The sequence below is a fragment of the Panthera onca genome, chromosome B1 (assembly GCF_046562875.1).
Source record: "Panthera onca isolate mPanOnc1 chromosome B1, mPanOnc1 haplotype 2, whole genome shotgun sequence".
Classification (NCBI taxonomy): Eukaryota; Metazoa; Chordata; class Mammalia; order Carnivora; family Felidae; genus Panthera; species Panthera onca.
This window is the reverse complement of record NC_138342.1, coordinates 36927811-36945252: the sequence shown is the minus strand read 5'-3', so window position 1 is coordinate 36945252 and position 17442 is coordinate 36927811. Positions and strand designations below refer to the sequence as shown.

The following is a 17442-nucleotide window of genomic DNA, read 5'->3' as shown; positions in this document are numbered from 1 at the left end:
GTTCAAGCCCCGCTTCGGGCTCTGTGCTGACAGCTCGGAGCCTGGAGCCTGCTTCGGATTCTGTGTCTCCCTCTCTCTCTGCTCCTCCCCTGCTCATGCTCTGTCTCTCTCTCTCTCCTTCAAAAATAAATAAAAACATTAAAAAAAAAAAAAAAAGTCTGCCATCTTGATTCAATCGCCTCCATTTCTTTTTCCTTCTAGGCTATATTACCCTAGGGTAGAATATATTCTGTAGTCTCTATGACATCAAGCATGATGCCATATTCCCTGATGATTTTCAAAAATACGTAGTACTAATAAAAGTGATATGGGTTTAATTCATTTTTCCTTTGAGTTTTATAGAATGCACTGTGCTAAAAGGGAATATTTTTAACAAATATGTATTACCAAAAACTGAATTATGAAACAATCTTTATAGTATTAATTAAATACTTAAGTTTAGACAAATTGGACCCATCATATTGAAGATTTTGATTATAAAGTTTTATTCCATGTATATGTATATTTTTACTATTATAACCAAAAGGGATAAATTAATAGAACAAATGCAATAAAAACAAACATTAATAATTCTCATTTGCTTTTTGATCTACACACTCCGAATCTTCTCAGTCTTCTATATGATCTTTGACCTTGACCTCGGAGCTCTACTTGTAAGATAGTTCACAGCACATTAAAGACAGATGGAATAGCCAGCCATTCAAGCAAAGGAGTTGTGAATCTTTAATCATTGGCTAAACATATTAAACATATTGTCCTTCTCTAATATTGATATATAGTCACAGTTGTATTAAAATGAATCATAATGTCAGTCCTAATTTCCAATTAATTAGTGATCTTCATGTACATTTCTTGTAATTGAGAAAATGTAGCCCTAGTTTAGTTCCTTGTTATGGAAAAATTTGCCCTGAAAAGACTATATATATTTGAATTTTCATTCAAACTGTACACAAGTTGTTTAAGTAAGTTTTGTGAAGTGAGTAAATAGTGACTACCCCAGATTATATTCCCTGAACTACATGAAGTCAAAGCAGAATATTCATTTCTGTGAATCCTGTGTTCTCCGAGCTTTATGGAGCGTTCTTTAATGCATCCTACTGGGAGCAGACTCTATTACTAATGCTTCGTATATTAAAAAAAAGATTCTATCTTCGAGCTTTAATAAATGACTCTTAGTATATCTTGTAATTAAACATGGTTTTCCAAAAGTATTCCCAGCGCAAATTCTTCCTTTACATAGCCATTTTGATTGATCCATATAGAAAGTATTACCAGTACATCTTTTTGTCTGGTAATGGTTTCATTAACACCATTTCACAATCTTTTACTTTTAATCTGTGAGGCTTTAATGTCAGAGAGGGAGATTGATATTACTGCTGCTATTGAAATATTAGGTTTAGACTAAGTGCGCCATAAAGTGATATGAGAAGTTCACGGTGTCTCAGTCCTGACAGAATCTACTCATTATTTAATTAGGCTCTGAAAGCTCTGAGCAGAAATTTCTGGCCTTATGTGAAAATGTTTCCTGATCAAAAGGTGCCTATCATTGAAAGGCTCAGTTTTAAAAGTGCCTAATAGTACAAATATAATTCTGATATTTTGGAAATTATAGTATCTGACAGGTCATGAGTCTTAAGATAATTCTCTCATCCTCTCTGGTTTTTCTCTGCTATAATTCTACATCTGCTTATCTAATTTCCTGATTATTTTCACCCTGTAAATTTTATAGTGGGATTCAAAACTTTCTTTTTGAGAGAGAGAGAAAGAGTATGCACATGCATGAGTGAATGGGGGAGGGGCAGAGAGAGAGCAACAGATTGAGAGAGAGAGAGAGAGAGAGAGAGAATCCCAAGCGTGGCTCAAATTCACAACTGTGAGATCATGACCTGAGCTAAAATCAAGAGTCAGACACTCAAACAACTGAGCCACCCAGGCACCCCTCATATCTTACTTATATATTTTTTCCTTAAACCCTATTTGCTTTTTGACCTGTGTTTATTTAATTAACGTAAAAGAACCTTTTTTTGAAATTGGCCTAAATTTGCAAAATTATGCTTTTCTGAGGATATTGCAGCATAAACATTTGTTTTAAATGTGGGGAAATCTTAAATTTGATAAATAGCGATTGCCTGGTTAAAGGGCTTTGGCCCTTGTAATGGTGACAAAGAAAGGGGTTAGAAGGCATGGTCTTCATTTTCATCTGTTTAGACTTTTTAATTTATTTCTTATTAAAATAGCCAGGTATGATAGAAAAAAATAGTATACTGTAGATGATCTAAAGAAATTCTAACACTTAGGTAAAGTTAAGCACTTTTATTCTCAGATTTTTATAGCTGTGCATCACAATTTAATCTTATCAGATTACTTAAAGCTCCTGAGTAATTGTAGCTCTAGTTTACAGTTTTAGAGAAGCTGATTTAAACAGCATTTTCAGGTTTTTGAAGCAGTGTATCTCAGAGCTTAACTCAGCATAAGCTCTGAAGTCTGGCAGGTGAACCTCTGAATCCTGTCTCTGCCACTCCTAAATGTGACCCATCAAGTCACATAACCTCTCTAAGCCTTGGTTTTCTCGTGAGTAAAAAAAGGCATGATAGGCCCTTACTTTATAAAGTTATTGTGAGATGTAAATGAGATGCTATGTATAAACATTTAGCATGGTGCCTGGCCCATAGTAAGTGTTCAATAAAAATTCGATATTACTATAGTGTTGTACTCACTTGGGAAAATATGAACTAAGAGAAACGGTCCTGGTTGCATTACTTTGTTTTCCTCAGCTCATTATCTCCTTTAACTACTGGCTACACAGAAAAAGATGACATACAGTGATGGCGTGAAACACTTATTTCACTATAATACATCTTGCTCTCTGCATTTGACCATACTTCCGTGATGAAGTATATATTGGCTTGTGCGTCTGTGTGTCTTTGTGTTACACACTTATTTACTTCTTGAGACAGATCTTTTCTCCCAGGACACAGGAATCGATGAGGAACTTAGTATAGGACAATAGTAGTATTTTATCCACACTAGTCGCAGGTTCTAAGGCAGGGATGGGAGCCCATGTCCCTGTTAAGTAAAATAAAAGTATATCCCTGAGATTCCTTAAATAGTGTATATTCCTATTATAATGATATGCTCATAAATTCATACTGACTTTATAGTGTCTATAAATTTCTCCCGATTTTCTGATCAGTAACATAAAGTGTATATTAAAATTTTAACTTTATGCATTTACTATTAAGTTTTAGAGTTCTCCAATGACAATACAAAGAACATATAACTCACCTTGCTTAAGCAAAGAGGCTTCAGTTACACTTCAAAGTTATGTGCATCTAATCAAATATCTAAACAGGTATATTAAAATGATTTTTCTGATAAGATTAATATTTTATTTGGTCTGAAATCCTTGTCTAACAGGTGGAGCTGACCACCTGTTAGAGGGATTATGGAGTCAGACACCCAAACTCTGTTAAAACTTGCTTTCTGCTCCTATTCTCATCTGGTATAATTGGGGCTGGGAGACTTAGTCATTGGCAGTCATATCTGAGAGCTTTTTTGGCCAGATACGTAAAAGCCTTCTCTTTCTCTCCCCTCATCAGTGGTTTATTGTTCTAGGGATTTCCTGTTATTAATCTACCCAGATTACTTGCCTCCCAGCCCTCATCCCTGACTTAGATTATGGACATTGTTGGTAAGGCATTATGAATGGCTGAGTCTACCTTATAAACCCATGCCTACAGCCTGGGGCTTGGGGTCTATTATATAAGATAGATAGGATCACCAAATATATTCTCAGACAAACATACACACACAGCCAATAAAGACTTTACTCAATTTAGGGTACTTGGGTTGAGCATCAGACTCTTGATTTCAGCTCAGGTCATGATCCTAGGGTCATGGAATCGAATCCCAAATCAAGCTGAGTGTGGAGCCTTCTTAAAACTTTCTCTCTCTCTCTCTCTCTCTCTCTCTCTCTCTCTCTCTCTCTGTCTAAAATAAAAAAAAATACTCCATTTATTTAAGTATGGTACAAAATAGAAATCAATCTACAATTTACAGATGTGAAGAATTGAAGACAAGAATACATGTAATAGGATGATATCAATATCTCCAACTTGGCTTAAATAGAGAATGGAAGCAATAGAAGAATGAGTTTGAGAGTTTAAGTTAAGAACACACCATAGAGAGTCTTATTCCTGGGGCTAAGAGATTTGGATTGTTGTGGAAAACCTTTGATATTCTCTGAGAACAAATACTGTAATAAAAGCTATGTTTCAGTGCTTATGTAGCTGGGATTTTAATATGGATTGTAGGAGGTTGATATTAGAGATGAAAAGATCTCTAGAATGTCATTTCAGTAGATTCAGGAAGAGGTTAGAAGGTGATTACAATAGACTCAATACGAGTTAATGAGGATCACAACTGTGGGGAGAAGACTGAAATGAGGGAATGACTGTGACATTATCAAAGTATGCGTGACAGGATTAGGTGGCTGTTACATGAGCAGGAAATCAATAGGGGGGTAGGGATAGAAATAATGCAGAAGACTCTAAAAGCTGACTGATTACAAAGATTGTGCTGCTTTTATAAAAAGGAAAAATAGAAAGCATAAGAGGAGGAACTCGTTTACAGGGAAAAGAATATTGAGTTCATTTTTTTGCATGTGGTATTTGAAGCTTAGGAAATGTCCCAAAGGCAGTCAACTCATGGTGCTAGAACTTCACGGAATGATCAGGTGCTAGACATGTATGTGGAGAGACAGTTCTCTGGTTATGTAGATATACCATGTGTATATATGTGTGTAATATGATGTGTGTATATAATACATAACGTATTTATATATACCGTGTGTGTGTGTATATGTGTGTGTGTGTGTGTGTGTGTGTGTGTGTGTGTGTGTGTAATATGTGCATGAGGGTAGGTGAGTGTGAGTATATGTGTGTGTAGAGAGAGAAAAAGGGTATTTTGTGGGAACATTACTTTGTAGGGTATATTGCGATGTGACATTAGGAGACTATAAACCTCATTATTGCAAATAATGGTTAATTCATATAATTGGAGAAAACAGACTAGAGATGATAACAGTTTTCTGAAATCTTATGGGCTATTAGTTGAAAGAGAAATAAGATGACAATCTGGCAGGACTGCAAGAGATTGTGTTTTATTTTATTTATTTTATTTTATTTATGTTTATTTATTTTTGAGAAAGAGAGCATGAGCAGGGGAGGGGTAGAGAGAGAGGGAGAGAGAGAATCCCAAGCAGGTGCCATGCTGTCAACAAAGAGCCCAATGTAGGGCTCGAACCCATGAACTGTGAGATCAGGACCTAAGCTGAAATCAAAAGTCAGACAGTTAACCAGCTAAGCCACCCAGATGCCCCAAGAGATTGGTTTTTAATAGAGAAACTTAGATCCTGTAATGCAAATCAAATAACATCCAGTTGTTAAGGGTAATATTTTCACTTAAATAAATGTCATAACTTAACATCCCCTGGGGGCCAGACATGAGACTAAATAGACTTGTATTAGTTTCCAGTGGCTGCTATAACAAATTACCACATCCTTTGTGGCTTAAAACAACAGAAACTTACCGTCTCACAGTTCTAGAGGCCTGAAGTCCAAAATCACTCTGACTGGGCTGAAACCAAGGTGTCAGCAGGAACACCTTACCTCCAGATGTTCTAGGGGAACCTCTGTTGCTTGCCTCTTCCAGCATCTTTCTGGTGGCTGCTGGCACTCCTTGATTTAATACCGCATCATTTCAATCTCTGACTTGATGGTCACACTGATGCCCCTTTCTCCATGTGTACCAAATGTCCTTCCACCTCCCCCTTGTAAGAATACCTGTAAGTGACTTAAGATCTAATTGGATAATACAGAATAATTTCACCATCTCAATATCCTTAATCACATCTGCAAAGACTTTGTCATACAAAGTGACATCTACAGGTTTCAGATATTTGGAACTGATATATTTGGGGGGGGGCTGCTTTTTAGCCTAGTCTAAGGCTGTTCCTCACATACATCTTGACTTAAAGCAACTCTAGGAGGGAGGCACCATATTTTTTAAATATATATTTTAAGTGTATTTATTTATTTTGAGAGAGAGATAAGGGAGAAGCAAAGAAAGAGGGAGAGAGAGAGAATTCCAAGTAGGTTCTGCACTGTCGGCACAGAGCCCAACGCAGGGCTCGAACTCACGACTGTGAGATCATGACCTGAGCCGAAACCAAGAGCCAGAAGCTGAACCGACTGAGCCACCCAGGCACCCTGAGGCACCATATTTTTAATCCTTCTTAAGCAGGATACAAAAATGACCTTGGAGATGCCCATAGCTACATATAGCTAGTAGGTGTCAGAACTTCACTTGAAACACAGTTTTGCTATTTCCAAAGGTGGAGCTTTTTTTTTCTTTTTTTTTTCTTTTAATGTCACACAACTTCACATTAAACTCTGCTGTGAGCTTATATGCTTCCATTTTCCTTTCACTGTAGTGCTTTTGCACGAAGCTGCCTCCATAATAGGCACACTTTTATGAATCTCAAAGTGAAAAGAGGTGGCACTCACATTAAATAGTATGGCAGCTACAAAATGTTATATCTCACTGACCATTGTTAGAAGTACTTGAAAGTACTTACTGGCAGGCAGACACTCAAGATCTGAAGAGATCTGACAAATAAAAATCCCCTCAACTGTGACTTTCTGTCTGCAATTGCTACTGCTTCTAGAATCCAAGAGTATTACCCTTTTTTTTTTGCCCCATCACAACCTCTTCTTTCCCTGTTGTTGTCAAGAGTTTTTTCTCAAGCCTGAGGCAGCTGTTTAGTATTTATAATAGGCAATGATAATTTACAGCCAGCATGGTTTTATGTTCACATAAATGTGTTATACACAGCACATCCTAAGTGTACCCCCAGCCTATATTTACAGAGCGCCTTTCTTTCCCCTCCCAGGGCCATCAGATGCGTTGTAGATACAACCTCTCATTAATCCTTGCCAAGCACCGTGTAGGTGTTATGATCCACAGTTTATGGATGTGGAATAAGCAAGAGTAGGCTTGTGTTCACAAATGTGAAAAACAGATAAATTATCCCCCTTATACAGAATGTGACTGTGCAAAGGGAGGTCATTAGAAGGTGACCACCTAGGCAGGTGGAAAAACACTCCGATAATATCAATTAATAAGGATTGACATATTTGGAAGTGGGAACCTGGAAATAGACAGGTTCTTAATGACAGGGTCCAAGATAAGTGTGAGCATCTTAATGGAGGGTTTTTTGGGTGGGGGTGGAATTTAAGGGGAATTTATTTATTTATTTATTTATTTAAACACAAAAACAATGAATGTGCCATAGAATTCTAGCTCCCATGAGTGAAATGTGGAGGGATGTTTTAAACGTAGACCTCTTACAAGGTGTCTGTAACCATTTCGCATGTGATAGAGCTTCCAAAGGGGCAAGTGAATATTTAGATGCAAGAATCCAGTTCAATCACATAAGTGATGTGGAATTCTTCTGCAGAGAAAAGGAGATAGATTTTCCTCATTATTTATGGTTCCAAAATTATTTCTTTTTAATAATCTCAAAGGAATAATATAGGAACCTTCCCAAAGGAAGATTTTTGAATAATTAGAGAGACTATAAGGTCCATCTTATAACTCACTGCCAAAGGCTCATCTCCTTTGTTTTTTGCTCGTTTTTGTTACACCTGGTAAGCTTAGTTATACTTGGTAAGCTTAGTTATCTTTTTTAGTTAAAAGAAAACAGAAAAAAAAGAAGCTCTTGGGGAATAAAATAAGTCCCTGTGTGTTTAGACATTCTTTTGTAGGTAATTCTAATTTCATTTAACTCAATTCTATAAAGAGTTACTGAATTGGTATGAGCCCAGTCATGGGGTGGTGCTTCAGGAATTTCTGTTACTAATGTAACAGAAATACACTATAGTGTATTCAGTACATTATAGTGACTAATGTAGTTTGTATGTGTGTATTTGTGTGTGTGTGTGTGTGTGTGTGTGTGCGTGTGCATGTGTTGTGGGGCAGAACACAGGGATGAAAGTTAAAATTAGCATAGAAGGGATTATTATTTAAGACAAAATAGGCTCAGTACTTTGAGATAGATTCAAACAAAGTGCTCAGGGTCATTAAGAGAGCAAGAGATTATATCCAAATGTGAGAATGGAAGGTTTTATGCTGAAAACACCATTTGGAGCAGGTTCTGAAAGGTATGGAGCAAGGAAGGAATACAGTCTAGTCGAGGGGAGGAGGAAAACCGACATGAATTGAGCAAGGCGTTTACCAGAAACAACAAGTATATTTTGGCTACTATATGGGGAGCAATACAAGATGGGCGGGGATAATCATGTGGGTCACACTGAGGACAATCCTCAATGTCAAACTGTGGTATTCAAGTTTCGTTCTGTCTGCAGAATGAGCCATTTAGAAGGTTTTGTACAAGTGAGATACTTGATGAAATTAGACTTCAGGAATATTTATTCAGCAATGGTGCAAAAAGGGTTTGAAGTGGGACCAAAGTGACATCAAAGAACTGGTTAAGAGACACAGTAAGAAGTGATGAGAAACTTGTTATAAGTTGTGGAAATGGGAGCAGAAAGGAAGGAATTGATTCAGGAGCCACTGTAAGGGTAGAATTAACAGGACCTGGAAGTAATGGGAAATAAAAAATGAATCCATTGGGTAGCCGAAGGTGACCTGGGGTGTCATCTACATAAATAACTAATAGGAGGACGCAGATGTGTAAAATGGAAGGCAATAAAACCACTTTTGAAAACCTCCTCAAGTATATGTTCAATTAAACATATATTTTCTCCCACTTTTTTTTCCTAATGCTACATTACATTTACTTACTTTATTAGCACATTTGGTGCCATGACAAAACAAATCAGTTCCTGAACTGAGTGATATAAGGAAACAGAAGATACAGTCCCTGCCCTCATGGAAACTATAACCATTTTGAGGAAGAGAGGACACCATTGGGATAGATATTTGTATGGGGTGGATGGGAGCTTTCTTAACACTTGATGGTCATCTTGGTGAACATTTAGGAACCTAAAAGAAACTGAATGCTCAATTGGTAATGAATGATATAGTAAGGAGTAGATACTGTAGAAATTCAGGGAGGTGAAGATCAGTTTATTAATTTGCTCAAGCAATTACTCTGATTGAGGCTTCATAATAGGCTAGAGAGGTAGTTTCTACCTTTAAGGCGTTTACAATTTAGGACTGGGAGACATACTGTAAATAAATAAGTACAGTACAAAGTTAACAGGTGCAGGATGGATCAGAAGAATGGACTAGTGACTAATCACGTCAAGATGTAAAAAGGAATAATGCAGTGTGTTTATCTTTTCACACACAGTGGACAGTAGAGTAGAGATAGTAGAGACTATAGACAGTAGAGACTATAGAAAACATAAAGAAGAGTTTAATTTTTCTCATGTAGAAACTAATTTTTATTTTTTCAAATAGCCCTTTACTCTAAGATGAACCCATCTCCTATGTGAACTCTAAATTTCAATGAAGTGTGAGAATTTAACTGATGAATGAAAACTAATGCCCACTCCTTAGATCACTCCAATCACAATTTAATGCTACTCCCTCCTCCTGTCCTTGTCAAACTTCAGATACAGCTGCATTACTGTCACCCTAAGCCTGACCTGTGTGTGTGTGTGTGTGTGTGTGTGTGTGTGTGTGTCCTTCCTCTTGTAACTAACACTATGCCTGGTACACGGTAGGTGTTCAACAAATGTTTAGCAAATCAAAATGGAGTTTTTTCCCTTTTGATTCAACCGCTTAATACTTAGAGACATGTGGTGCTAATATTTCAGATGGATTGTTTCATTCTGTTCAAGTGCCACATAACCATCCGCACACCATTGGATTTAGTACTACTAAAGGGTAATTTCCCTTCTGGGAATTGTGCCTGTTGCAGATATAATTTACATATTCTGTCTTTTTTATCATCACTAGGCAGGTAAAGAGATTAAAATAAAAGGTTTTTTCAAGTGTGCAGTTGTACACATAGACTGCCTTTGGAAATGCCTGTGTATTCCAAGAAAAAATATGGAATCCCTCTTACTGAACATGCCCATGCCCAGAACTACCCAGAAATCACTTGTCTTTTTTGAAGATGAAAATATTAACATTTAATTTCTGTACTACACTTGCCACCCAAATGACTTAGACAAGCTGTAATTTCTGCCCTTTCGTATCAGTGCAATAAAATTCAATGGAATTAATTGAAAGCCCTGTTTCGCCCTATGTTACAATTTTGGCCCATTGTGATACTTTCAATTTATTTTATTTTGTTTAATGTGATGTTTTTACTACTGCCTTTAATTCACACATCTTAATAAAAGAGAGCTTTTGTGCTTTATTTTCTCAAATAAAATCCTTTTCGGACATGAAAATTTAATACTTCATAGCCTCTCAGACCTATTGTGGAGAACATCACAGCGGATTGCTTCAACATGCAGTATCTCCTTTCTGATTATAGCCCTGTGACTAGGTATTACTATATTCTTATTTCATTTTTATCAGACACAAAACTGAGGCCTAAAGAAGCCGGAAGACACCTGCACTTTATGTGTTCGTAGGTAGCCTGTGTAAAGCCAGAATTCGAGTGGAAGTATGTGGGTTCTTCTCTTAGCCCTCTCAATATTCAGATAAACAAATAGACCATGCTATGGCCAAATAGCATGGGTTGTTTTTGCTAGTCGTAGTAATTAACATTTGGGCATTTATACATGCCAGGCCCCTCCTAAATGCTTTACATGTGTTAGCTCATTTAATCCTTGCCACATCTCCGAGAAGTTTAAACGTAAGGAAGCAGAGGCCCAAAGAAACTCACCCAAGGAAGTCACACCTGGTAAGCTGTTGAACTAGGATGTGAGCCCCGCCAGTCTGCACTGTGTTGCTTTACATGTTATTCTCACTGCTGTGTTTCCACGACAGGAACAGAGTTAATGAAACAAACAAACAGCAACAACAACAAAACACTGATGATGTCTTCTAAACTATACTTCCTATCAGTAAACTTAGAGAAAGTTATCCTTGAACCCTGTACTGCTGTGAAGTGCTTTAGGGGAAATTGAATTTGCTTCCACATTTTAAGAGGTAATTTTTATTAATGGTAACTCTTTAGTGTTTGTTATATATTAAAATCTGATTAGAATTTTATTGCCTGGAAAATCCCTTCCTATTCATTACATAATTTAGAATTACTGAAATTTATACCATAAAGGATCTTAGACATTTTAACCAACAAAAATCAAATTTTGGAGAGGTTACATGATGGGCACAAAATACTTTCTTAGAGTAGCTTAGCCAAGCTCAAACACAGACCTTCCAGGCCTTTCCCACATTGAAAAAAAATGTGAGTGTAATAAATGAAGATAATGTGTGTGTGTGTGTGTATGTGTGTATGTGTGTGCATGTTGTACACTAACTGTTCCTTAAAAAATAAGGAAAAATTGAAAAATAATAATTGTGGAGAGGCATGCATGACCTAGTTAGCTGACTTGCAGGTCTCCTAGGTAAGTCTGTCATTACCACTGAAAGATGATCAACTCCTAGATGAAAATCCTAGTCTATTTAATGTGAAATAGCCAAATGAAAAGATTTATCCAAATACTTTTTGGAAAGTTTCTAGGTATACATATGTAATGTATACTTATAAATAATTAACTCCTTTTAAAGATTAAATCCTCAATAAGTAAAAGATTGGCTTATTCATTGATTTGTTGCTTATTCTAATAATTACTGGTGAACTTATTTATGTGATGGGAGAAAGCCCACCAAATCATGTTTCATTTTCTTTTCTTAAACTAAATCCAATGCGTGCTTTAAGTCAGGACCAAAATGCTTTTAAGAAGGTCATTTAGGTATATGTTTTATTTTATTACTAGTTGAAGAGACACAGAGAAGTTTCTGAGACATATGCTGTTCCCATATATGCAGGACTTAGTGCTATTTAAATTATTTTTCATCTTGTACTTAAAGTATTTCATGTGGCTTTGGATCATTGAATGGAATGATATAAAATAAAAGTTTTAAATTATTCCTGGAAGTCTACAATTAGCAGGCATTCCCAAGAAAAACTAAGAAACTTGGGGCATTTGGGTGGCTCAGTCGGTTGAGTGTCCGACTTCAGCTCAGGTCATGAACTCACAGTCCATGAGTTCAAGCCCCGTGTCAGGCTCTGTGCTGATAGCTCAGAGCCTGGAGCCTGCTTCAGATTCTGTGTCTCCCTCTCTCTCTGCCCCTCCCCTATGTGTGCTCTTTCTGTCAAAAATAAGCAAACATTAAAAAAAAGAAAACTAAGCAACTAAAGTAAATCATTATTTCCTCTTAATTTATTTAAATTTTCTTAAACGTCATGTCATAAAAAACCCATAAATCATTGTTATTTTATCTTAGCCCCAATTTGAATCCACTAAGTTATCAGTAATTACTTAAAGTATGCTTAATCAAATAGCAATAATAATACATAATATGTTATGCATTATCAAAAACTCTGACATCAATTAAAAGGAGTCTATTTGTTACTCGCATTGATTATACAGAGAACTGTTATAGTATTCTGTACATTCAAAAGTGTGGACAAAATAAAGTTAAGCCCTTTTCTTTAAGTCATAATATAAACATCTGAGCCACTTTGGTCTGCTGATGTGAGCCCACATTACCTAAAGATAGCTTGTGAAACGGAAGGAATGAAAAACACAAGTGTATATTTGTTTCTGGTTAATACCTGTACCTATTCTAAGTTCTTAAAAAAAGAAAAAAAGAAGCTCCTAAGATAAATTCAGGTTTCCACTTCCTTCTTTTCAGAGTTTAAAATCTATAGTGGGAGATACTCTAAAGTGTCCATGCATTTCAAACACTTAATGTTATAAAATATCATAAAATAGACTTCGAACTTCACCAGAGCACCTACTATGAACTTCCTCTAGATCCAAACACAGTGCCTGGAATATAGTGGTAACTCAGTACAACTCCATTGACCAAACTGATTAATGCCTTCTTTAAAGAAGTCTTCCTGGATGTTCTGTCTTATACTACAAGAGCAATTCATTTGCAACATACATACATATATTGTATCTGCTGTATTGTGGGGTTTCTATATGTGTCTGTGTGTGTATTGGAAAGACAGGGAGGAAGCTTATTTCCATGAATAAATTGCAATGCCATTAGGCATAATAATTGTTTGTAATTTATTTAGCTAACACTTGGACTTTATGTAACTCTGTACCCTCCCTAGCATATGTCTTTCAGCATCTTCCTTCCAGTGAATCAAAATGGAATGAAGCATTTGCTCTGGTGGTACCTACTACCCTTTCTCTGTCCTGTTTTCCACTCTGATGTTACTACTTTTCTGCTTTGGTATCTTTATCAAATGGTCTATTCCCCTGCCTCTTAACAGAAAATGATTTCTCATCATTCAGTTGTCCTTAGATATAAATTGGTTTTCCCAGGCATTTGCAGTTAATCCTTTAGTCATTATTGGGAATGAAATCATAGATTCTTCTGTAGGGATTTCAGGTTGAAGTAATGAAGGAGATTGACAGAAAGGGTAAAGAGCATTTATTTATATCCTATTTTGGAGTGGCCTAGTGGCCATCATGCTAGTTTGAGGTCACACTCACCCATAAAGATAATTATATAAATAGACTCTGCACCTCCCCCACCATCCAGAGCTCCTTCAGCAAACTCAAAATCTCCTGCAATGGCCTGGAAATCAATGATACACTCTCGTTGTTGAGATTTATTGCACTACACCCTTTTGTAGGGTATTTCAATTAATCTCAAAATAACCCTATGAGGAAAATACTACTACCCCATTTTACAAATAAGAAAATTGAGGCTTAGCAGAGCTATGTATCTTGTTCAAGGCCACAGGACTATTTTCCAGAGAACTAGAATTTGATTCCAGGTCACTAGGACTTTAAACCCATATCCTTTTCAGTATTATTGCCACTAAAATCTGATGTCACTAAAATACTGATCCTATAAATAATGCTGGAAAAGATGGTTAGTTCTGGTGTGGGTCTAATAGTCAGGGTCCCAGAAGAAAGAGAAGGGATATCCTATTGGGTAATTTTAGGAACGTTAATTACTGACAGTTTACAACAGAGTGGCAATACCCTCATGTCGATTACAGTGGACATGGTTAACGCTTGTCGACCTGAAGATGTGAACCTCTGTTTAATAGAATATGGAAATAGGAGTGGCAGAGGGAGGGAGAGAGGGGGAACGTGGAGAGAGTTGCTAGACAGGGCTATGCCTCTTAGTCCGGGGGGCAGCCAGGTCAGAGAAATCTTGGGGGTGGGATGGGGTGAGGGCATGGTCTTGCCACTCTTTGTCACTGGCTGAATTCGACTGAACGCCAGAAGGCAAGGGAGTCTGAGGACATAGTTTGTGCCCATCAGCCACTAAGGACAGAGGAGTGTTCAGAATGAACCTGAATAAGGCAACAAGGAATGCTACAAGTGTATCTCCTCTGTCCCCATCCCTCAGATCCACTCCCATTCTCTCTTAGCATAAAAGAAAACGACAGAGGCTTAAAAAACAACTGCTTGTTTTTGTGTTCTTTAATTCATGGTTGCAACGTTCTTGAAATGTATTAGTATGCTTTCTTAGTAAGCCTTCATGAGCATCAGCATTTCTTATAATTTTACTGTATTGCAAACGAAGTATGAAATATTAGTTAAGACATTCCCTCAAATAGGTACATATGCTTTAAGGGTTTCTGTTTGTTTGCTTTTGGTTATGTCAATTGAGATATAGTTTACCTACCAAAAGACACCCATTTTAGTTATATAATTCTATCAGCTTTCATAAATGCCTACAGTCCTATAACACTACAATCAAGGTATAGAGTTTTTCCATCATTCCAAAAAGTTCTTAAGTATTTTAAATCTTTAATCCTACCCAACTCAAACTTCATCCACTCAAATGCTCAGTATCTCCTTTTGTTTCTTCTGATTTTAAATGGGAAAATTGGCAATGACACCCAATAGCATGTTGCCCATAGTACATGCTTTTATGAAGAGTATTTTTTTCATTAAAGTTGGTTTGTTTCCTCACTTTTCAGAGTAGTATAAAGTATTCATACTGCTTATGAACTCATTTAATTATAGTAGAATGTGGAAAGGTTCATAATTTTGGCTACAGGTTGAAATCACCTGGATCTATTAAATGGCCCGATGGCCATTAAACTAGGGTGCCATCTCATTAAACTAGGACGTCTGGTGTTGAGACCAAGGCATCAATAATCTAAGCTTTCCAGGTAATTCCATATGTGGCCCAGGTTGAGACCCTATGAATTAGACCAATTGTTCTCAATTCTGTAGAATCGTCTGGGCAGTTTTGCTTAAAAACACTGATGCCTTTCCCCACTCCCCATTCTGATTTATATAATGTGTTTACAAAAGTTGACTACAAGAGAAAAATAAGATTTGAATAACCTAGTTTTCAGTGGTTGGGCTTTAGTTAATCAAGGTTTTATTATAGTTCTGGGTATTTGATAGTGTTCAGTAAATGTTAAATGGAGGTCCTAATCTCACAGCAGAATCAAAAAGAATAAGATATGCTCCCACTTGAAAATAAACCGTTTGTGTGTTTGAAATAATTATCTTGGCAAACTATCACTTTCTGAAAATTGTCCTCCTAGGTAATTTACCTCAAATGATAAGCCTTGTATTTTAAGAAAATACTATATTTCTGCTGGATTTTTCACTGTAATAATAGACACCTATATATCTTACATCACTTTCATAACCCTCTTCAAGGAAATACTGGAAACGAGATTAAGAGACTGAGGATAAGATTTAAACCAGTCTCCCACTTGGAAACATAAACAATGCTGTTGGACCTCTGGCCTCAAGAAAACGGCTACTTTGTAAAATAGAGCAATGGTACTTTCTGCTTTTATAGTGGCAAAATATATACACAAAAGACTCCTAGCCCAATAATTAGAACCGAAATGAACAAAGTGTCTAATGAAACAGGTATGGGACTAACAAAATATTTACATATGATATCTGGTTGGATTTCAGGATCTAGTAACTACAATAACAAAAATCATTTTAGTATAAAGTTATTGATGATCTATTCTGGCAGAAATACTTAAGAAAACCTCCCACACTTGATTGTATAAATAATTAACCAGGATGCTGCATGTTTCAAGGTGCATTACTAGACCTAGGTGTTGTATTCAATCCCTCAAATATAAACGGATACAACATAGAACATTTTTTTAAGATAAATATTCTTGGTTTAAAATTTTAAAAATATAAAGTTATTTAATTTAACCTTCCCGCTTCTTATTTAGTTGTTCTACTTTTTCTTTTTTCTCATTTTAGGACCACCTCAGAAGATAGTGTCACCTAAACAAGAACATGAAGATAGGAAACATGACAAAGTCACAGATAAAGGCAGTGAAAGTGGGACTTCCTGTAATGAGCTCTCCACTTCCAGCTGTGACAGCCACTCAGAGGCGAGCACTCCCCAGGACAACCCACCCAGTGCCCAGCAGGCGACAGCTCACCAGCCCAACACCTTAACATTGGATCGCCCTTCCAAAAAAGCACCTGTGCAATGGATGCCCCCACCCGACAAACGCAGAAACAGTGAACTCTTTCAGACACTCATCAGCAAGTCCCGGGAAACAAATCTGTCCAAAAAGAAAGTCTGTGAGAAGCTAAGTGTGGAAGAAGAAATGAAAAAGTGTATTCAGGATTTTAAAAAAATCCACATTCCAGATTATTTTCCAGAGCGCAAACGCCAGTGGCAATCTGAACTGTTGCAGAAGTACGGGTTATAGTAAGAGTCACATTCCTGCAGTATTTCAATGACATTCGATGTTCACTACGGTGTCACCACCTGACTATATCCTAACAATGGTCAGTGTGATTCTTGCTGCTCTTCCTTTTTGTGAACAGTGGATGTGGGACAGTATTTTCTTTCATTCTTTTTCGTTGTTGTTGTTGTTTTTAGAAGTATGATTTTGAAAAGAGAAAATAAATAAATAAATAAATAAATAAATGTTTAACCAAAATGGCATATCGGACTCAAACCATTTGCAAGAATGAAAGTAAAATGTGCATGATCCAGAAGCTTAGAATCTTGATTTTTGAACTGTGGTCAACTGGATATGTTTGTCATTTTGTAACTCACCGAAAACAAATCATCATATCACTCCAACTAAAATGACAATATGGATGAAGCAACATCAAGTAAAATGTTAGATGATGGTTTTGGGACCCAAATCCAAAACTGTTTAAATGTTAATGCAATAAAACAAGTATTATTTTTGCATGAACACAATGTTACAAATAAATCACATGACATAGGGAAGATCTGTTTGTTGCTTGGAAAGAAAATTACAAAAAAAATAAAGTAAAAAAAAATGTTTCAGGCAAAGCC

The 17442-nt window shown here is 36.5% G+C and overlaps 1 protein-coding gene across 1 annotated transcript in view; it reads left to right on the top strand.

Annotated features, from left to right (window-relative positions):
• Nucleotides 1-17062, top strand: part of KCTD8 (potassium channel tetramerization domain containing 8) — a 251564-nt gene extending 234502 nt beyond the window's left edge. Inside the window, exon 2 of the mRNA XM_060655138.3 lies at nucleotides 16380-17062. Within this exon, the coding sequence (XP_060511121.1) occupies nucleotides 16380-16840 (461 nt within the window). The 3' untranslated portion in view covers nucleotides 16841-17062. The remainder of the gene's footprint in view (nucleotides 1-16379) is intronic.
• Nucleotides 17063-17442: the final 380 nt, after the last annotated feature.